Consider the following 23,845-nt stretch of genomic DNA (forward strand, 5'->3'; position numbering starts at 1 on the left):
ATTCTCACCTGTAACAATGGACCATCTTAAATTCTGCAAAAAAAAGGATTGTATCTTCCTGAAGTTCAACCAGATTGTGGAGCCATTTTTGATACCAATAGAGGAGCGCCTGTGCCAGTAAGAGATATTCCGCCCCTTGAGGTATTTCTGTCTGATGAAGGAGCTCCAAGGATTGCTGCCATATATGCCTCGGTGAAGGGATTTGCAGAGAAGCGCCTTTCCAAAGGACCTTATGTGTAAGAGGCCCCAACCGCCAGATTTCCTTGGCCTGGTGATGGAGTCCATTTTGACCAGGTGGAGCTTAGAATGAAATGAGCGACCGCCCCACATATAATTTGCAGCAAGAGACTTCATTTTGTTTGTGACTGTTGCAGGCAGAAGGAAGAGATGACTCCAAAAAACAGCAAGTTGTGAGAGCACAGATTGTACCAATATAAATCTGCCTGCTAGGGAGAGAAAGCGTTGTTCCCATCTTGAAATTTTGTTGTAGAAGCGGTCGATGATCCAGTTCCAGTCACAGACACGGTACCCTTTGGGTTTTAACCGGAAGCCTAGATAAGTGAAACCTTCCTTGAGCAGCGCTAGCCCTGAGCCTGACTTTGTTATAATGCCTTACGCATTTTCAAAACTGGTTACTGTTGAGGTGGGGTCTGGATTGCAAGCTTAGCTTTCATATTAACTCTACTCACAGATCTAATGTCCTTGAGCCATAATAATGAGTATATTCCTCCTCCTCCTCATAAAGGTTACGTACAAGGTAAGTTCTTTCGAATGGCCGCGGCCTGAAAACGTGTTTTTTTCACTGGATTGGATTTTTGATTAATTGTTCCTTGCACTGCTCAGTCTCCAGGGTATTAATTAAAAACATATCTTCAGGATTCCGGTCAAAGTATATCTTGTTTTTCAAATTCAATTTTTTTGTGAAAGCTTTAAAATTGAGTTTTGAATTTAAAGGTTAATATTTAAAAAAAAATATGTTGAATTTGAATTTGTTGTGGGAAGTTTTTAATTCTAGAGGGTTACTGTGTGAGGAAAAGGAGTATTTTTGATGACAAAATTTTGTAAATTTTGATATTAGAAATGGATGCCTTTTTCAGTTCTTGTAATTTAAATTTTTCTTTAGATACTTGTATGTTTTTTTCTAACGTCTTTGGGTGATTTTAGAAATTTGTAATCTACATATTTTTATTGAGAAGTAATTTTTAGGAGTTGTTTTTAGTGCGAGTTGTTTTTAGTGTGATTTTTTGGATGTGGGAATTTGACCAAAAATTTTGAGGTGAAATCTTAATTTGTGTTATTTAAACTGGTTTTTTGACCGTATATATGGATTCAGCGCCCTGAAAAATCCCCACAAAACTTCGATTGTGCAGGGGTTATTCATCAAGCTTGTGATTTCAACAGATTCCTGCCAAATTTTAGACAAATTAAACCAGAAAGTTCCAAAAAACCTCACTTAAAAAACAATTCGCTTTTACTCCACTCATAAAAATTATTCATGATATTTGCATTAAAGTGAGTGGTGAGATGATCTCCCCAAAGCATTTACTAATAATATTTGTAATCATAATATAAATGTAATTTTACCATTAAAAATTCTATTATCATTCACCACGGGTTGTAACCATGTCTGAGTTTATATTTAAAATGTAGAACATCCAAAAATATAATGAATGAACATAATTATCTTCAAAACACTGCGATCAAATAGATATGCATGAATTGTATGAATGGGAAACTGGAAATCACAAAAATCTTTAAAACATTATGATCAAATACATATTGGAAAAACTGGAAATCATAAAACTCTTTATTCTCGGTTCGGTTTTGAGAACTCCACACCAATGAATTTCGAACCTAAAAAGATAACTCATTTCAGCAACTAAACCAGACTGCAACATAACTTCAATAACTTTAACTTCACGTAACTCAAAATATTAAAACAATAAACAAACATATATATATGCCAACCAGAATGCAACATAACTTCAATTACTTTAACTTCACGTAACTCAAAATATAAAAACAATAAACAAACATATATGTGCCTTTTTAGATATCTGTACTTCATAATTTCAACGCCCACTGCTACCTGGCATATTCCATAATTGCATGTTTTACTCCGTGGCATATTCAAAATTGATACTCTTTTCATTTGTGTAGGGGGTTTGGATAACGTAATGGACCTGTAATCTCCTTTAACAAATAGATTTTTCATGTGACCACTTTGTATCTACTTTATTTCCAAATTCCAGAGTCCAATTTCTATCTACTTTTCTGTACTGCGCTCTCCAAATTGGGTTTCTGCTAGAGGCCTACGATTTTTTCTAGAGTCTACCAAAGTGGGTGCATTCAAAATGTCCAGCAGGTTTATTCTGAGCATACTTTCCTGCTTGTTACTCCTCGGCCAATCCAATGCAGAGGCCGAAAGTTTAGAAGAACCCACCAATATTCTTAGCACAGCCTATGATGAGTTGCAGAGAAAGGGCTTCCCTTCCGGGCTTTTGCCAAACAGCGTGGCGAACTATTCCTTCGACAATTCTAGCGGACACTTCTCCGTGCAATTGCAGAGACGCTGTGACATAATTCTTCCTCCTGATAATTACCCAGCTTCCTTTTCCGAGGAAATTACAGGGAGACTTACAGAGGGATACATACAGGATCTTTCTGGGATCCGTGTGAGGGTTTTTTTCACGTGGTGGTCCATTACAGGGATTCGTTCCAGCGGCAAGGATTTGGTTTTTGAGGTGGGCGTGGCCTCTGCCAAATACCCATCTTCGAATTTCGATGAAAGCCCAGATTGTGAAGGAAGCAGCCACACATCTTCTTGAGTAAGTTTTATTCTTCTTGAGTAAGTTTTATTTTTAAATAATTTTGTGAAGGAAGCAGCCACTCTTCTTCTTGAGTAAGTTTTATTTTTAAATAATATTGTGTGCTCGCGCACTGTGTACAGACGAATAATTTTGTAAGTATTTCTGATGGGTTAGTACTAAGTAGGTAGATACTTGTCTTGCATCAAGTTTTGGGGACGGTTGGAATGTACCCCAAAATTTTCAAGGGGTGGGTCAGTTGGGATGACAAACAATATTACAAAATTCAAACATTAAAAAATATTTTATTTAATTTTTTTTTAGAACAGTTAGATTCTAGAGCTGAAGATTTTAATGTAACTGGATAATATTAGCCATTCTTAAATAAATAATGGGTCCAAAAGACCTTCCCTGTGTGGATATTAAATCCTGAAAAATGGTAGATGCAGGGTACGATTGGAATTCCTATCTTAAAAAGCTTTATGAATCTCCAAATGTCATGGATAATTTGGAAACCCTGCTCACAACGAAAGAAGAAAGAAGTTTTCTTTTTAGAAGACATTAAGTTTGGGGTTAATCGCCTCGCTAATGGGAAAGCTAAGGAAGCTAAGGACATTGAAGGTTACCAGGCTGAAATCTTAAAGATTGGAGGTCCTGTCCTCATCCCCACATCCACAAGCTTTTCAATCAAGCAGTCAAGCAAGGGTTCCCTAAACTTTGGACTGAGAGCCTCATTATCCCTATTTTTAAAAGTGGGGATACAAATAACCTCTCTAACTATCAGACAATTATGATCAGCCCTCTCTTAGCCAAGTTATATGGTAGTATTTTAGAAAAGAAGTTAAGCATATGGCTTGAAAGTGAAGGTAAGCAGGCTAAAGGCCAAGCAGGTTTCAGAAGGCATCACTCAACAACAAAGCACCTTGTTATGCTTAGGATCATTGCGGAGGAATGTCGTAATGATAAATCCAATTTATTTTGTTGCTTTGTCGACTTTAGAAAGGCTTTCGATACGGTTCCTAGATACAACCTTTGGAATAGATTAGAAGAGCCAAAGGTTCCTCTCGAGTTGAGAGCTGCCGCTATAAGGTTATACGAGAATGTAATTGCCAAACTAAAGAGCAGTGAGGGGTGGTCGAAAGATATTAAATGTAACATCGGAGTTAAACAAGGTTGCCCCCTCTCCCCTACCCTATTTGGCATTTACATCGATAAGCTCGAAGGCTATTTAGAGGAAGCAGGATGTGATGGCACGGTCTTAGCAGGGATAGTCGTCATCCTTCTTTTCTATGCTGACGATATTATTCTTTTCGCAAGGTGCCCATCTGATCTTGATAAGCAACTCAGGCTTCTTAAAGATTTCTGCTCTACCATGGGTATGACTGTTAACACTGACAAAACAAAAGTTATGATTATCAAATCCAAGAAGGACACTTACGCTAATTTTATGTATGACAATAATAACTTGGAGGAAGTGTATTCTTACAAGTACCTAGGAAGTTATAGTCATCAGAAGCTCAACAATAGCATTGAGAAAATGATTAATGGGGGGTGGAAAGCTTATTTTGGTCTTGAAAATAATTGTAAAACAACGAACCTTGTAATTTGGGATAAAAAGAAGTTCCTCTTTGAAACTTTAGTCACTCCTGTTATCTTATATCGCTGTGAGGTTTGGGGTTGCAGCATCTCCAGAGAATCATGGAGAAAGATTGAGCAAATCCAAAAGCGTTTTATAACTTATAACTTGAAAATTAAAAGTAATACACCCTATCCTATTCTCCTTATAGAAGCAGGTCTTTCCCCTATTGAGAGCCTAGCTATGAATAGGTTTCTGCTATACAAGCACAAACTCAATAACATAGACGATCACAGATTTCCTAAGCTAGCTTTAAATTCTAGCCAAAACCACCTAAGGCTCAATCGAGGGTGGCATAAAGACACAAGGGCCTGGTTAAACTATTGGGAGATCAACGAGAATGATGCATTGCAAAACATAAATAACATTAAAGATATTGTCACTTTTAAGTTCAAAGAAAAAATGTGGTGTGAGAAAGATTTAGCGGTTAAAAGAAAATTAAGTTATTATAAGAAGGTCATCAACCCCACCCTAGAAGATCAAAAGTATCTCTCTATTTTAACTAGCTCAAAGAAGAAAATTAATATAGCAAAGATTAGAATGAATTCTCATGAGCTCCAGAGTGAAACAGGTCGTTGGGCAGTTCCTAAAACGCCATGGATGGAAAGGATCTGCCATATATGTGAGGATAGGAACATCGAGGATGAAAACCGCTTCCTCTTAGAGTGCCCCGCATACAACCACATTAGATCTCAGTTTCACAATCTTTGTTACAATACTGACCTTCCTAGCGTTTTACAATGTCAAAATTATAGTGAGCTCAGGAGGCTTCTCTCCAAGCTTTTTGAGCATAGGAATAAAATCTTAAATCAAAATAAATAATTTGTTTCTTTAGGTCCGATAGACCAATGTTTGGTCTCAGTGGACGTTAACCATCATCATCATCACAACCTACCAAACAGGGGAGTCAAAACTGTTGCTGCGATTATCCCTCATTATAATAACATATCACATATTTTGTTTGCACAGCCACGGTTGTTTAGTAAGTTAATATGATCAAAATTGCTGCAGCCATATCCCTGCAGCATTGTAGATGTCATCTAGATGTCCCCAAAGCATTTGAGGGTCATCTCCTACATGCCCCTGTTTTTGGTGGGAAATATCTAGGGGACATGGGGGAAGGCCTCTAGACATCCCTTTTGAAGAGCCTTCCACTGAAGTCCCCAAATTCCTGGAAATAAGGAACGCAGGAGATGCCTCCCCTGAGGACGGGGATGGGTTTTGTGCAAAATTGCTATACACACTTTTGGAGGCAATTCTCTATATTTCATAAAATGATAGATTTGAAAAATATTTAATGAGCAAAATAATATGTTTGAGTGCACTTGTATAGGCAGATTTTCTGAATCAGTAAGTATAAATATTTTTTGAATTATGCTTCTATTTTTCTAATTATAAAACATTATGTAAAAAAATAAAAATGCCTGGCAGATAATCTGCTATGATACACCAATTTGAAAAATATTTAAGGAACAAAATAATATGTTCAAAGTATGGTTGTATATGCGAATTTTGTTAATCAGTAAGTAGAAATATTTTTTGAGATGTGCTTCTATTTTATAAAACATTATGTGCAAAGCATATTGAAAAGAACAAAAAATGTCTGGCAGATAAGCTGCCATTATATCCCAAAGATTGGGGTAAGTAACTAGTTTACATAAGCCATAGTTTAATATACCCCTAAATCCTCAGTACTTTCTAGAACAAACAAAATCAGCCAAAGGCTGCTAATAAACTACAATCGCAGTTTTCAAATTTAAGGCCCTGAAGTATGATGAAGTGCAATAAGTCACGATTTGCATTAACCCAACAGTGTAAACAAACAGCCCACCTGCTCAGGCAATTGGCACCACCATGCTGCAGAAGGAGGCAGCTCATTATCATTTCTTTTCATGGGTCTGCCAACATCTTTGGAAGGGTCGTCTGGAATTGTGGGTAACCCAACTTGCTTCTGCATTTTGCTGTGCCAGCTCATCTTTTGAGATGGTGAGTGGGACACATGGGAACGTACCGTTGCTGGGTGGATGCTGGGGCTCATCATGGTGGCCTTGTTGCTTTTTTCTTTTCTCTCTACATGCTCAGCCTTTCCGGTGCCATGTTATCATGCAAATCTGCACTTAGATGACAAACAGATCTGAGTGTTAAGGCTATCTATCCCTGACACCATTCGATGCCTCTCCATTCGGGCTGTTGCTTTTCCAGCCACATGGGGGTGTCCCTAGTTTTTATCATGTGCTTTTATTTCTGCATGTAAATCTGTGTATAAACTTAGAAGAAATCGACACACTACGCTGCCCTCAAGCACCCAAGAATGGGATAAAGATTCTAAATAAAATTGCATGAAGTGGGATTATTTTCTTTAATTAAATTTCAGCAGCAAAATGGAAAGAATATGCACTTTGAGTGAAAGAACAATTCAAAACGAATGCATAAAAAAGAATATACTCCTTGAGTGGAATAGATATTCAAAACAAGTGCATAAGAATGGCAACACAAACATTGCCGCACCATTGCTCTCTAAAAGCAACCACGAAACTGAAAGTGCGAGGGAAAGGCATAGTCAAATCTATCTAATATATTAATATAGAAGCAGAAATTATCCATACTACATAGACACAAAACACCAGGGGCTGCCTTGTCAATCTCTGGAAAACAGTAATGGAAGTACTGTCAAGTCCAAAAGGATAGAAGAAAGATCAAATAAGTGTTTCTGAAACTTGCAAGAAGAACCCAACCCCAAAAATAATGATATCAAACTCTCCTTTATAGAAGTATGGGAGAAGAGGTTCCCAATGCATTCACTCTAGAGGTGCGAGATAAGGAAGGGATTGACCCCAAGTCAATCCCTTGGATGGTGTTCTAACTCCATCTTTGAAACATGCTCTCCACTAGTAAACCTAGCCATAAATCATGTTCGAGCATGCAAACTCAACCTCTCCCAGTGCCAAATTAGACCAAGGCATGTGAACTCATGCATACAAATCCAAGGCATGCAAATTCTCTCCATGCATGCAAATATCCATTTTATAATTTTTAAGATATAAAGGGATAATGCAAAGCAAAGTTAAGTGATAAGACTTGAACTTTCCTGGAATAACCACTTACATACATGCATGTGCCAAACCAATGAGCTCAAACATCCAAATGGAGTAAATGCCAAAAATAGCTCAGGAAAGCATTTTGTTGCACTTGGATTATGTCATAATTATCACATCATAAAGCGACCATCATAAGCACTCTGGTCTATCTATATTTAGTTGCCAACTTGCCATTTGTCCAAATGTGAGGCAATTACAACTGTTGATGACCACCCTAAAATCTAACCACATATCTTCCATCCAAAGTGGGGACCCAACAACAAATCCAACACTACTCATTGGAAACGTTACACTACCCCTCCACCTACCAAAAGTAGACTTTCTAAAAATAGGCATGCCAAAAATAATAGCTCCACCTCTTAAAAAATAGGAGTCTTGAAATGTCAAGATAACAACCATGGAAACACTTGCTCTAAATAGCACATCTAAAAATAGACACTTCCAGAAATAGCAACTTCTTGCATGTCCCTAAAAATAGTGTCATTGGATTTCTCTTCATGCAATGAACCTGGATGTTTGCTTTGATTCAACATGCAAGCCCTTTAACCCTAATTTCTAAAAATAGCTATTTCATAAAATACCTTGTGTGTTTTGCAAGATCAAAGCTCATCAACTTCATGAGCTAACAAGGCCAAAATATGTAGCTAACTTTGATGTGCAAAACTTGGGACATTGGCTCCTAGAAAGTAGGAGATCTGCAAAAAATAACAATTTCTTAGAATTTGATTCAAACTCAATGTGTTGCAAAATTTGATCAATATATAACCTTGGATGCACCTGTGAATGAACCAACAGGATGAAATAAACCTGTGAACAACTTAACCTGCCAGTTGCGCATGCAATCTGGGGGTTAATAATGGCTACTCAAGGGATGAAATTTCTAATAGGATGTTAAGAACCCGAGGAACTCTACACTCTACAACTTTGAAACTCTAATCTTTGGAACTTTGGTTTGTAGATCAATACTATCTATCCATATGGTAATGCATTCTAATGTGTGGTGCTTTTGTTGATCATCTAAAAAGAAGGAATGCAGCCACCCAGGTCCATCTTCCACTTCGACCTACAACCCATCCAAATTGTACGATTGTCCCCCTAGAAAATTTGCTGAAGTTGACAAGTTAGGAAACCACCTAGTCAGATGCTAATAACATAAAAACTTGCTTAATGGGCTCCAAGGTACAAGCACAATCCATCAATGTGAAAGATGTGTTGGAGTCAAACACTAATAAGTCTCATCCAATTATGTCCCAATGATGACAAGTCCTGTTTGTTGTGAAATGGTTGCCAATGAAGCTAATGACTATGAAGGTGCTCTACTTCTGAACCCATCTTTAGATGATGTGTCAAAGTTGATGAGGATAATGTGAAGTAGAAACAAAATAGTATATCAAGATGGTGCCATGTCTCTATGGCTGGATGAGGTAATGGTCAATTGGGCTTGATTAAATGAAAATAGATGAGAGAGAACAATTACATGACTGAAGACTCTCATTTCATCTCATCAATGCTAAGTTTCATGCTACTCTACTCAACACTTAACTAAAGTAAAGCACTAAAGGGAACGATGACTTCATCTAGGCTCAACCTAGACCAAGAACATGTTAAATTCCCTATGATGCATGATTATATCAAATTTGGAAAACTCAACCTACCAGTGGAACTTTGCAAAACTTGGGAAAAAAATATGGCATATCACTCTTCATGCACATGTAGAACAACCTATTTGTTCAAAATTAGAAAATGGTAGATTGAAGATTGACCTAGGCTAAAAATAAAACAAACTAATGATTAAAAAACAACTGGAATCTGGAAAAACAACAAGCTGAAAAGGAAAAACAATGAAGGGAGAAGAGGCAAAAAGTGATTCTTACTACTCGATTGAATAGAAATGTAATTTTTTTGCTTTTAAATTTAATTTAAGCTATTTTATTTATGTGAGCTCAAAGGTCCTTATTAATTTTGGAAATAGATTTAGATCATTGTAATTGAATGACGAATACAACCATGTAGATAGGTAATTGTCAAATTGTGCAACTAGGGCCAAATTCCAGTTTGGACAACTCATTTGATGAAGATAATTATTACATTAAATTCCTTTTTTTCGAGAGGAACAAAATCGACCTAAAGATCACTAAATTTGGACAAGGAGAAATATGTTTTTGAAGTCAAGCCCACACATGTGCAATTTGTCAAGGTCGACTTGGGGTAAAGTTGGACAAATTAACCTTCCTCCAACGCATATAAATAAGAGTGACCTCAAACCTCATTTGGCACCATCACAACTCATAAAATATTCTCTCTCCTCATCTGATTGGGTTGTACAAATTGCAGGTAGCTTATCTTTGTTAATTTTGGTATGTTCTATGCTTAGAGAAAATCACTTCAATTTTTCATATTAGCCCAATGACAATATTCAGACTAGAAATCACATCAGCATGATAGTAAATTGCAGATAGAACATAAACAATGAACATAAATAGTAGAAGACAAGCCAAGACAAGAGGACACAAGATGTGGCACCAGCCAGGGACAAACCCTAATGTGGGGAAACACTTCATCAATTCTTCTTATATTCTTCAATAGTTCAGCAGAGAGAAAGAGATAGAGTACAATGATTTGAAGTCAATACTTGACTTGCCAAATAAGTGATCAGAAGATTTTCTGAAGATTTCTATACAACAAATGATAGACCTAGAACAACTCAACCAATCACCCAGATTACTGAAGCTTTCCTTCCATAAGACTCTCCTTCCTTTGCTGCTTCACTGATCATGTCAAGGCTGCTAATTTGGCACCTTTTACATGCTGCAAGGACTGGTGCATTTCATGGCAGACTTGGTCACTGGTTAGGGCACAAGCTCTGAGTTCTACAACACCCTAAACACACCCCACATTCCTCCTATTTACTGCAGCTAGCCTTCATACAGTCCTCCAATAATATGCTGCCTTATAGGGCTGCTAACCTTTCGAACGCAACTCCTAAAAGGCCTCCAACTGCTGGCTATGGCCTGCGGCCTAGTCTAGCAGTGGATTGTAACTTTTGGTCCCTTCAAATAGTGTCCCAATCAGCCCTTAAACAATAGTCCCTAGTTCCTCCTTTAAGCGGCTTCTACTGCCCTACAAATCAAGCTCATGAACAACCTTATCATGCCCAAACAACCTTGAATTAGACCATGTTGTGACCTACAACAATGTGGCTTTAACACAGATTCTTCACGCTGTTGTAGTACTCCTTTTTGCTGCGGCTAGGTCCACACTTCTTGCTGCGTCTAAGGGTCCCTTTCAAGCTATGTTTAGGGCTCCTCAAACAACGGCTTTAGGCCTTCTTAATTGACTGCGGATTAAGGTCTCTTCTAGACCTGCGGCTAGGGTTCTTTGAGGGCTTCCTTTACCAGTGGATTAGGGTCTCTTCTAGACCTGTGGCTAGGGCTCTTTTAGGGCTTCCTTTGACAGCGTATTGAAGCTCCCTTAGACAGCATATAGAAGCTCCTCTTGGCTACGGATTAAAGCCTCTCCTTGCTGCATAGAAGAGCCTCCTCTTGCTGCATATAAAAGCCTCCTTGACTGCGTAGATTTCCTTCAACTGCGGTTAGATGTCTCCTTTAGGACAGCGTATAGGGCTTCTCTACTAGACCTCTCTTTCCACCAAAACCCAAACGAATGGAGAGAGAGATCACAAGAGATGAGTGTGTGTAATGACTTGAATACCTCTTCTATCTATAGTGCAACGTTGAGGATAAGTTGGGGTAATTTAGTTGCTGGCTGGCCTTGAAATTTTTTCAAATAACATAAATAAATTCATACCTCCATGAATACATGTCGGAATCAGATGATCTTTAGATCAATCCTACCCCTCGGTGAGAGGAATCCAAGAAAAATATCAGTTGCCATGAATAAGATGACCCACAAGGAGTTTGGCCCTAGTTGCCAATTTTAACAATTTTTCTCACGCGTGTGAATTTCAGGAGGCAGTTTGAGTGGGTGTTGACTTTTTTGTTTTAGTTGAGTTTGACCAGCATTGACCGAGGCTCCTTTGACCTGTTTTGACTGTGATTTTTGGAGGAATAATCCAGTTTGGGCAGGCCACATTGACTCACACAAAAACTGAGGATTTCTGGGCACTTTGACTTGCGTTGACCGCAGGGTTGACCGAGTTTGATTGTTGATTTGTTGACTGTTTTGGTTTCACTTTGACCAGCAAGGAACGCTGAATTTGATTGGGTTTGACCGAGCTCCAAGTGCACTGTTTGCTACTGTGTTGACAACTGTTGACGTTCTGGTTACTGTTGACTAGAAGCGGAATTGCAGATTTTGACTGGGCTATTAATTTGGCTAAAGGTAGTAGTATTGGATCATCTATTTAGCAAGTCAATTTGACTTTGACTTTGTATTATTATACTCTCTCCGTACTGAACATTTGATATTTATAATAAGAAGAATTGATCAAAGGTTTTCCCCATCTTGGGATTTTTCCCTGGCTTGAGCCAAATTCTTGTGTTCTCTTGTTTTGGCTTCTCTTCTGCATTTATTGTTCATCTTCTATCTATGGTTACTGTCAATGTGAATGGTTAATGTGATTGCTAAACTGGAAATTATCATTGGGCTAATAAAAGGACATTGAAGTAATTGTTACAAGCATAGAACATACCATTGTTATCTGAAAATTAACATGGCATCAGAGCCCAGGTGAGGACAAGCCCAAGCAAGAGAGAAAAGCAATCACTAAGATATCTTTTGGACAAAGATTATTGGACAAGTCTCCATGGCCTCTACATCTTACTTCAAGACCAAGGACAAGCTCAATGACAAATTTGACTATCATGCATGGAAGATGACTTTGGACCTGACTTTGGAGGAGCATGAAGTATTGGACTATGTGCAAGGAAAAGTGGTGGAGCCTCCTTCAAATGCACCTACTGCTGCGAGAACGAAGTATAGAAAAGGTGAGGTCAAAGCTAAAAAAATTATAATTGACTCCATTCAAAAGCATTTGGTTGCCTATATTTCTGATTTGGGAACTTCTAAGGAAATGTATGATAAGCTGGTTGGGATGTTCAAAGTGAACAATGCAAATCAAATCTTCTTTCTCAAAAACAAGTTGAAGGATATCGAGATGGATAAAGGGGAGTCTATCCAATCCTACTTCATGAGAATAACTCAAATCAAGAATGACTTGCTATCTATTGGAGAAGTTATTTCTGATAGGGAGCTCACTCTTATTACTCTTGGAGGTCTTCCAAGACCATAGGATGTATTTGTCATCACCATTCTCAACAATGCCAGGATACCTGGTTTCGATGAGTTATTGGCTAGATGTTCTCAAGAGTTGACAAGGATGATGGAGAGAGATAAATCTAAAAATGGGAATGAATCTACCTCTTTCTTTTCCCATGCAAAGAAGAAGAATGATGCTGGTGACTAGTCCAAGGAGACAAGGTCAGGGATCTAAGAGAGGATTCAAAGGAAGAGGCAAAGGAAGATGCTACAATTGCAACAAGTTTGACCACTATGCTAGAGAGTGTCCTCACAGAAAAATCCTCCAAGGGATGATAATAACAATAACAACAATTTCAAAAGCAATGACAATCAAAGGAACAATAGATATAACAACAAAGGAAAGAGGAATGCTCCAACTGCTCGAGATGGAAATGGTCGACCTCCCAAAAGGACAAGAAATGCCAGGTATGATGAAAGTAATGTTGTAGAAAAGCAAGATGAGTTTTATCTTATTTCTGCTCTATCTATTGCCTCTCCTTCGGATACTTTGGATCATTGGTTGATTGATAGTGGAGCCTCAAGGCATTTCATTGGATACAAGGAGGCCCTCTCAAATTTAGTTGAGAAGAAAACTAATCTAAAGATTATACTTGGAGATAATGCCACCTACCCCATGAAAGGGATAGGAACTGTCACTCTGCATTCGAATCATGGTCAAACCATACTTCTATAAGAAGTGTTGTATGTGCTTGATTTAAAGAAGAACCTAGTATCTATTTATGTGATGGAAGACAATGGCTTCAAGGTAGCATTCATTGATGGAAAGGTACGCATTAGGCATAGAAACCTTAAAGATGCATTTACTCTTGGTGGAAGCCCCTAGGGAGCTTTGATAAGTGATACTTTTCTTCAATGTGAGCTATGGCACCGGAGGTTTGCCCACTTACATTACAAAGCCTTACCTAGGGTAAGGAAGATGGTCACAGGGATGCCTGAGTTTAACATGAACCATGAAGGAGTCTGTCAGGGATGTGCAGCTGGGAAACATACAAAGGGACCATTCCCTTCTAGTGAAAGCAAGACAATTGATATTCTTCAATTGGTCCATTATGACCTATCCATAACCTCATTGGGAGGATACATATATTATGCAATCTTTGTGGATGACTTCTCACGCAAAACATGGATCTATTTCTTGAAGAGGAAGGATGAAGTATTCAAATGGTTATGTTCTTTCAAAGCATTGGTGGAGAATCAAACAAGGAAGAAGATCAAGGCGTTGAGGACTGATAATGGAACTGAATATGAATCAAATGAATTCAATGACTTTTGTAGAGATGTTAGCATTAAGAGGGAGACAATTGTTCCATACACTCCTGAGCAAAATGGTGTTGTTGAAAGAAAGAATTGAACAATCATGGAAGCTACCCTTACCATGATCTATGATCAAGGCCTACTAAAATTCTTGTGGGGAGACGCTGCTAACATTGCTGCATATGTTCAAAATGGGAGCCTACATCAAGCCTTGGATTTCAAGGCACCCGCGGAAGTCTTCACTAGTAAGAAACTTGATGTTTCTCATTTTAGAGTCTTTGGTTGTTCAATATATTTTCATTTTCTTAAAGAGAAAAGGAATAAGTTGGAAGCTTTTGGGAAGAAAGGTATATTCGTCGGCTACAGTGAAAATTCAAATGCATATAGAATCTGTCCCTGATCAAAGAGATGTAGAAGTAAGCTGAGATGTTACCTTTGATGAAGACACTGCCCTCATGAAAGCTAGAGATCTCCCCATCTCAAGGAAGGACGATGATGATGCTGCTGAATCACAAGAAGAACCTCCGATGGATGAGCCTATTACTGATGATGATGGCTGGATGGATCCTATTGATCCACCTCTTGGTGATCCCTCTACCTCAAGGAAAAGACCACTATGGCTCAAAGATACTCTCGAAGATGTTGAAAGACATACTGCTCCAAGAAGGACATTTCGCAAAAGTAATAAGCCTAACAAGTATCAAGGGTACTTGGCTGCCATGAGTACTATTGTTCAAGTTGAACCTTGCACGTTCGAAGAAGCTGTAAAGCACCAAGTATGGAAAGATGAGATGAGTGAGGAATATGAATCGATCATGAAGAATGATGTCTGGGATGTGGTGCCTAAGGACATGTCCGTGGTCACTTCAAAATGGCTTTACAAAATTAAACAGGGAGTTGATGGAAGTGCTGAAAAATATAAGGCCAAGTTCGCAACTCGTGGCTTCTCTTAAAAGGAAGGTGTGGACTATGATGAAGTATTTGCACCAGTTGCTTGATATACCACTATTCGATCTATTATTTCTTTCGCTGCCAATCAAGGATGGAGCCTACATCAAATGGACGTCAAGGCTGCATTCTTGCATGGCTCACTTAAGGAGGAAGTCTACTTGGAAAAACCTCAAGGGTTTGAAGTACAAGATAGAAGGACACATGTATGCAGGTTGAAGAAAGCCCTCTATGGGTTGAAGCAAGCCCCTAGGGCTTGGTACGAAAGGATTGATAGCTTTCTTATGAAGCTGGGATTTACTAGAAGCTATGTTGATCCAAACCCATACTTCAAGGTTGAAAAGGACATGCCTCTTATTTTGGTATTTTATGTTGATGATTTCTTTCTGACTGGTGCAAACCTTCTCATTTATCAATGTAAGAGGGAGTTGACTTCTGAATTCGAGATGAAGGATCTAGGACTGATGCATTACTTCCTAGGCCTGGAGGTCTGGCAAAAGGTAGGCAAATTTTTCCTTTCTCAAGGGAAATACATTGTGAAGTGGTTAGAAATATGTGCGATGGTGGAATGCAAGTCCGTGTCTACTCCGATGGAACTAAACTTCAAGAAGCTATGTGGAAGTGACGCTGGGCCCGCATTGGCAAATCCCTCTAGATATAGACAACTTGTGGGGATGTTGGCAACATTTCGACCGGACATATGCTTTGTTGTAAATACTTTGAGTCAATATATGGTTGAGCTTCATCACGTACATTGGGTTGGTGCAAAGAATCTCTTAAGATATATTCGTGGCACTATCAACTATGGACTAAGATACACTGTCGGGAATTTGAGGCTACATGGATACTTTGACGCTGATTGGGTTGGCAGTGTGGTGGATAAAAAGAGCACGTCTGGAAGTTGCTTCTCTTTGGGATCTGCTTCAATTTCTTGGATGAGCAGGAAGCAAAAATTGGTTGCTCTAAGCACCTTCGAGGTCGATATATTGCAACTAGTATGGCTTGTTGTGAAGTTGTTTGGTTAAGGAAGCTCTTTAGTGAGCTATTTGAGCATGTGCTGGATACCACTACTATCAATTGCGACAATCAGAGTGGGATTCACCTTTCATAGAATCCCGTGTTCCATGACCGCTCCAAGCATATTGATATCAGGTACCACTTTATCCGGGATATGGTACAATGGGGAGCAATAAGGCTCCAACACATCAAGATGGATGAACAGGTTGCATTAATCCTCACCCTTGGGGAATTTCAAGTTCTTAGCCTCTCGAGAGAGACTTGGAGTCGTGGAAGGATCCTTCCATGAGGGTTCCGCTTGAGTTGGACATAGCGCTCTGGGAGGGTCCTGGGGTTCTTCTTGGAGCTATGTGCAACCATAGGGTGAGTGGTTCATCTTCCTTGATAGGTACACTGTGTACAGGGTGAGTTGTTCACCTTCCTTTGTGAGTATATACCCCAGTATGATATATACATATATAGTGGCGAATGACACATGGGGTGAGTGATTACCTTCCCCTATGATGGTTGACATGTGGGTAGGGTGAGTGGTTCACCTTCCCCTATGATTGATGATATATGCATAGGATGAGTGGTTCACCTTCTCCTATGGCATATGAGTAGGATGAGTGGTTAACCTTCCCTTGCGGATGTCCCAACATACATCCTACCCATGTAGTCCGGGACTCATGGGAAGTATCTCTCATTTGGCCAATGAGTTGGGAAAAGAGGATAGGGACCATAGCACTACAGATGGACGCGTCGTGTATTGTTGTACTCCCTATGTCTAGGATGCATGATATTCAACAACTTGATCACTCAAGATCAAGTCAGATTAGGGTTCTACCCTTGGTTATGTGGATTGACTTATGTTAGTGGAGAGTCACAAGGTCTTGTAACTCACTCTCAATGGATTCTTCTTATTATCTATATCAATCTTCATCAGAGATGAGACGAGATGCATAGGTAGTACATGATGACAGGATGGAATGATGATCAATGGTCAGATATTGGTAGGTGGAATTCTCCCTAGTTGAGAGGGAGTGTTAAATTGTGCAACTAGGGCCAAATTCCACTTTGGACAACTCATTTGATGGAGATAATTATTGCATTAAATTCCTCTTTTTGAGAGGACCAAAATCGACCTAAAGATCACTAAATTGAGACAAGGAGAAATATGTTTTTGAAGTCAAGCCCACACGTGCAATTTGTCAAGGTCGACTTGGGGTCAAGTTGGACAAATTGACCCTCCAACGCATATAAATAAGAGTGACCTCAAACCTCATTTGGCACCATCACAACTCATCAAATCTTCTCTCTCCTCATTTGATTGGGTCGTACAAATTGCAGGCAACCTATTTCTCTCACATGTGCGGATTTCAGGAGGCAGTTTGACTGGGCATTGACTTTTCTATTTCAGCTGAGTTTGACCAGTGTTGATTGAGGCTCCTTTGACCTGTTTTGACTGCGATTTTTGGAGGAATAATTCTGTTTGGGCAGGCCGCATTGACTGGCACAGAAACCGAGGATTTCTGGGCACTTTGACTTGTGTTGACTGTAGGGTTGACTTCATGTTGATCGAGTTTGACTGCTGATTTGTTAACTGTTTTGGGCTGACTTTTACTAACAAGGAAGGTTGAATTTGACTTGGTTTGATCGAGCTCCAAGTGGACTGTTTGCTGCTGCGTTGACCACTGTTGACTAGAAGCAAAATTGCAGATTTTGACTATGCTATTAATTTGGCTAAAAGCAATGGTATTGGATCATCTATTTGGTAAGTCAATTTGACTTTGACTTTGTATTGTTGTACTCGCTCTCTCTACCGAACATTTGATATTTATAGTAAGAAGAATTGATCAAGGGTTTTCCCCATCTTGGGGTTTTCCCATGGCTTGAGCCAAATTATTGTGTTCTCTTGTCTTGGCTCGTCTTCTGCATTTTATTGTTCATGGTCTATCTACAGTTACTGTCAATGTGAATGGTTGATGTGATTGTTATTGGAAATTGAAGTGGAAATTATCATTGGGCTAATATAAGGACATTGAAGTGATTGTTGCAAGCTTAGATCATACCATTGTTATCTAAAAATTAATAGTAATTTATCTTGTAGGAAAGAGCAACATAGTCAACCATCCAATGCAGCCAATCTTGAAGTCTTCTAGGATGGAAAGCTATATTCATGTGTTTCCTAGTTAAGCAACCAATTAAGTTTTCTTGCTGAAACTCGTAACACTGCCCCTCACTAGCGATGAAGAAGAAAGTAGAAGAGTCAAAACTCTTTCGATCTCCCTCTTGAAACACCTTGACCATCCTCAACTCAACTGGATCATAACTTATCTTGATATCGAAACAAGGATCTGTTCAAGGATCTCTTTGTGAACTCCACTTTTTGACTTCATATTCATGGTATTTCATGTATTGTTGAAGTGATGCAACTACCAGTTAATGATCTTCCAAGCACTAGTCATCTTCATCCTCTTTATCATTGGAATATTTATCACATGCAAGGTTTGCAGTATTATGTTCCTTTTGAACATCAAGGAATTCGTGCACTCTTAGGGCAGTGCAAAAGGACATGTCTGAATCTGATGGGTTTTGACACCATAAGAGGGAACAAAACTTTGCATAAAAAATAACGAGCATAAATCACTAAAATGTTTCTTGATCAGAATGAAAAATGAATCTTATGCAATGCATTGATAAATCTAATATGAAAAATGGGAATTGTTTCATCTTCTCTTTTCTTAATGTGAGAGAACTCTGCAAAGGATAAGTTGTGTTGCACCCATTGTGTTGATTCAACAACCATAATCAATCATTACACTTTTGTGGTTGAGTCACTAGGAGAGATTTATGTGGTGATCTACCCATTTTGTTGTGGAATAGGTGTTGGGGTTTGTTAAGGCTCAAAGCTCTGCCTTGTGGAGGATCAAATCATGGAGATATTCTTCGCTTGTCCAATGTGATGAAACCCTACAATAGTGGAGTTGCTAACTGAGATGGAAAATAAAATGCAAATAAAGAAAATCTCACTGATGTTGTGTAGCCATAAGCTACTAATATCCAAAGATTTAATGAAGTAAGAAAGATGGAATTAGTGCTCCAAACACTTGCAAGAAGAATCCAATCCCTAAAATGATGGTCTCTGGATCTTCTTTATAGAAGTATGGGAGAAGAGGTTCTGTTGGGGAGAAGAAGGGGCAAAGGCGACAATTGGGCAAAGAAGGGGTAGGGAAAAAATTTCTGAATTTTGTCCAAGTGTGGAAGCACTATTTGGGAGGAACTAGAGATTGCGAGCATAAGACCGCACAGAGGCTTGACAGGGCTATGCTCGTTATACAACACGGAGGCTTGACGGAGGGGTGCTCGACGGAAGTGTGCGAAGTAACAGTTTTATATATCAGTCGACAGAGTATCTGTCAACGATGCAGGGTAGTTAGACATGGGCTAAGGTGGCAGATTCGGCCCGGGATGGAGTGACGGACAGTTGAGGGGGGCACGTGCGAGAATGGTTCAAATGGGTGAGCTGGCAGGATAAGCTGGCAAAAGATTCCTTGAGCCAGATCTGGGCAACCTCTGCGATAAAAAGGATGATCGTTGCTAATCTGTTCCCAATTCTCTACTAATGCTTTGCTGAGTTTTTGTTCTAGTTTGTCTGAGCATACTCTATTCCATTTTTTATACATTTTGAGTCTAATTAAGAACATTATGATGAGCTTTGAGATGATGTCTTGTGTAAATATTGTATGGATATGAATTCTATTGCGTTGGCCAAAGGTATAATTCTAATATCTATTTTCCAAGTCCGGTTGTCGGGCTCAGGTTTTTATGTATAAATCTCTATTTTGATTAATATGAATATAAGAGCTTGTTGTGAATTTTGGTTTCAGGTATATGGTTTTAACTTTTAATGTGAGTGATGTTATGTTTAATGGCAAAGATTATGGATGGAATTCCGGTCTGTATGGAGTTTTCTATTACTGTAGCTATTTTGGTTGCTGTGTATAATTAGACCAATATATAAAGTATGAACCTAGTTTTTGTTGTTTGTTGTCGAAGTTATACTACCCATATATGTTAAAGGGTTGTTGAAGAATGGGTTTCTCGTATAATTTGGAGGATGTGTGCAATTGATATTATATAAATGTTTTCTGAACATTGAATTGCGCGTGGTAAAAATCGGGAACATGTATGTTGAAGCCATGGGAATATATGCGACACACTATAACTGCAACAGTCTGGGTTGGGTCTTTGTAAGTCGAGATAGCCTCCTATTCCCCTGACTCCTTGCACAACATACACAGGTTTTGCAATCCCATTGCATACCTCAGGTGAGACCTCACCTGCTTGTAGATGTTGCCAACGCTGGTATCCTTGGGGGTTTTGTTGGGAAACTCCTGAACCTTGGTTCTTTTCCCCTCCTAGCGCGAACAGGTTCCCAATGCATGCACATTAGAGGTGAGATAAACAAGGGATAAGACTTCAAGTTAATCTTTTGCATTGCATACTTGCATACTAAATCCCTCTCTGAACCATGCACTTCAATAGTAAACTTAGCCATAAACTGTGCGCTCATGCATGCGCAACATGACCTCTCCTAGTGCCAAGTTAGACCAAGGCATGCAAACTCTTTCCATGCATGCAAACTCTCTCCATGCATGCAGATATCCATTGTATAATATCCGATATCTAAAGGGATAACGCAAAGTGTAAAGTTAAGAGGACAAGTCTTGAACTTTCAAATAACAACTCGCATGCACATGCCAAACTAGTGAACTTGAGTATCTAGATAGAGCAAAGATAGCCTAGGAAAGCAATTTGTTGCATATGGATCGTCTCATAAATACCACATCATAAAGCAACCATAATGAGTGATTTGGCATATCTATGTTTGGCTGCCATTTGTCCAAATGTGAGGCCACTGCAACCTACTGATGATCATCTGAAATCCAACCATACATCCTCCATCCAAACTGGAACCTAGTAACAAATGCAAAATCCAACACTACACACCAAAACCATGACATTGCCCTTCCACTTGCGAAAAATGGAGCTGCTGAAAATAGGCATGCCAAAACTAGCAATTCCAACTCCTAAAAAATAGGAGTCTCGAACTGTCATGATAACAACTATGGCAACACTCACCATTTAACATTTCTTAAAATAGACACTACTAGAAATAACAACTTCTTGGATGTCACTGAAAATAATCTCACGGGATTCACCTTCATGCAAAGAACCTGGATATGTGCTTTGATTTGACGTGAATGTCTTGTAACCCAAACTCCTAAGACCAACAGTTTCATGAAACACCTCACCCAAACTCCTAAAACTAACAGTTCAATGAAACACCTTGAATGTCGGAACGAAGCCAATTGGAATTGAGTTCAAACTGCACAATGATCAAAATATATATCTTATTCTGACATGCTCACCATGGGACTTTGGCTCCTATAAAATAGGGAAATTGCTAAAATAGCAAGTTCTTAGAATGTGATGAAATTCAATGTGTACAAGATCTGCTCATATGTAACCCTGGATGCACCTATGAATGAATCAGCAAGATGAAATCAAGCTGGAACTTAACCCCCTCCAGTTGCACATGCAATCTGGGGGTTAACAGTGCCAACAGGATTGTCCCACCAAGCCTTGCCGAGACTAAAAAGATCAATGGATTTGCTAATTCTGTAAAATTCACTGAAAAATGTTATATAGACATTTTGGTGGATTGGAATACTTAATCTTCAAGAGTTGGTAGAAAAATAAGCAATTGGCTAATGAATAGACGATAAGATCTTCCTTCCCTTATTATGGGTTGCTGATTCAGAGCTAGCTTCTGGTGTAAAGATGAATTAAAGTAAGTTTCCCTTGGATAGAGATTTATCTAAAGAGTCTAATTTTTGGGCAAGATATTTCTTTCTCGTGTATCAGTATTAGAGACAGAGAAAGTAATTCTGTTTGCACTTTGCAGACATGTGCATCAGATAGGTGTACAGGGTAGGTTTATTGGGGCCAAAAAACACAATTGAAATGCTTTCAGAAAAATAAAATCAATTTCATGGTCCAGAAAGAAATATATTCACATCGACTAGGCAAATATAATAATATTTCATTGGAAAAGAAAAATAAAATCAATTTCATGGTCCAGAAAGAAGTATATTCACATCGACTAGGCAAATATAATAATATTTCATTGGAAAAGAAAAATAAAATCAATTTCATGGTCCAGAAAGAAGTATGTTCACATCGACTAGGCGAATATAATAATCTTTCGTTGGAATCTATAAAAGGAGTCCATTGCATATTGAAACCAAAAGCAAATCTAGTTATTTAAAATTAAGAGTGATAGCATCAGAGCAGGGAGGCAGGTATTTTACAGTTCTCTGGACAACAAGATTATGGATTATGACTTATATATATATATACACACACAAGTCCCATCGCCCCTCCCAAACCCAAGCCTCTTTATTGTTTAGTCATATGATATTTATATATCAGACTGGATTACTTTGGCCATTTAACAATGTCATCCTATGGTCTGGGTTGCCTGTTATTAGATTCCTGCGATAGTCTTTGTTGTGAGTAGTTGATGCAGTTTTGCTTGTATCACATGCAGATTCGGATGCCAGCCAGGAAGTGTGTTATTGAATAACTGGCATAGCTTTCCTTCTCACTGGGTTAGGTTTTCATGCAATGACCACTCCTACAAACAGCTACTTGGGATCATATATTTACTAGATAGAAACTCATTGTCGGGGGTTATCATCTGTATGCAAATCATCATGTAGAGAAATGACAGGTTCAAGAAGATGATATGATTTGTCATCTGTCTGATTTGTGTAAGACAATTTAGGCTTTTGCTGTATATTTGTTTCAGAACTTGTGAAGGGATCCTTAATTTATTATATGTGTAGTTGGTCGCATGCCTTCTTCTATTATCAGAGGAATATGGGCTCTGGAGTTGAATCAAATGGCAATGTGTTAGATCGTTCATTTCTTTTCTATGTGCATGTAATTATTATATTATGACATGAATGCGCAAGTATCTGAACAGGTGATAAATAAACTTTGTGATTTGCGGAATCTAATTTTTTTTTGGAAAGTAGCACAATCCCCTAAATTCTTCTACTTTTGGGCTGTGCAGGCTAATGGGGATGTAATCAAGGCTCAACTGCCCAGTCCCTAATCCCTTTACTCAACAGTTTTATTGGAGGACTCCTGAGTCCTGTAATATTCTAAAACATATTTGAAAAAAACTACTATAATTTGCTGTGTAGATATAATTTATAATTGCTCGTTCCTGTTTTATCTGGAAAGGTAATCAAGTTCTATAAAGGGAATTGACCTTGTACATACATAAGGTTGATGAATGGTGATGTTAAATTTGTATAATTCACTTGTCTGGTTGTGTTCCCTGTATGCTTGACAATGGGGGCTTTACTGTAGTGTCTTTGAAATTTATTGATGCTCTCTAGTTGTAATTATTCCTGGTTGTTTACTTCCATTTCCTTTCAAAAATGAGAATTTTTTTAAGTGCTTCCTAGCTGTTATATGTTATACACTCTCTCTATCTTCCTCATGTCAATTTAAGAAAGAATGAAGTTGCAGTATCTGTTTGTCGATGGGGAAGAATGTGTTTGGTTCCAACTTTTGGCTAGATTATTTTAGAAGGTTACTTGTTCTCCGTTCCTCTCATTTATATACTAAAGATTGTTTAGTTCTTAATTATTTAACATGGTTATAGCTTTCAAACCCTGTTATCACCCATATATTTATATATAGCTTAAATAGAGATGACTTGAAATCTCTTTTACTAATATCTTCAA

General features: G+C 38.5%; 1 protein-coding gene across 1 annotated transcript; it reads left to right on the forward strand.

Annotated features, from left to right (window-relative positions):
- The first annotated feature begins 2,082 nt into the window (after window positions 1–2,082).
- LOC149210751 (uncharacterized protein At5g01610-like) lies at window positions 2,083–23,576 on the forward strand. The gene is made up of 2 exons (XM_089396775.1): window positions 2,083–2,828; window positions 23,164–23,576. Exon 1 carries the CDS (start codon window positions 2,355–2,357, stop codon window positions 2,826–2,828), a length of 474 nt encoding a protein of 157 aa, XP_089252901.1. The 5' UTR covers window positions 2,083–2,354; the 3' UTR covers window positions 23,164–23,576.
- Window positions 23,577–23,845: the final 269 nt, after the last annotated feature.

This window comes from Pinus tabuliformis, chromosome 1_2, assembly GCF_031772625.1.
Source record: "Pinus tabuliformis cultivar Carrire ecotype Pingquan chromosome 1_2, CPIR1, whole genome shotgun sequence".
In the NCBI taxonomy this organism is placed as follows: domain Eukaryota; kingdom Viridiplantae; phylum Streptophyta; class Pinopsida; order Pinales; family Pinaceae; genus Pinus; species Pinus tabuliformis.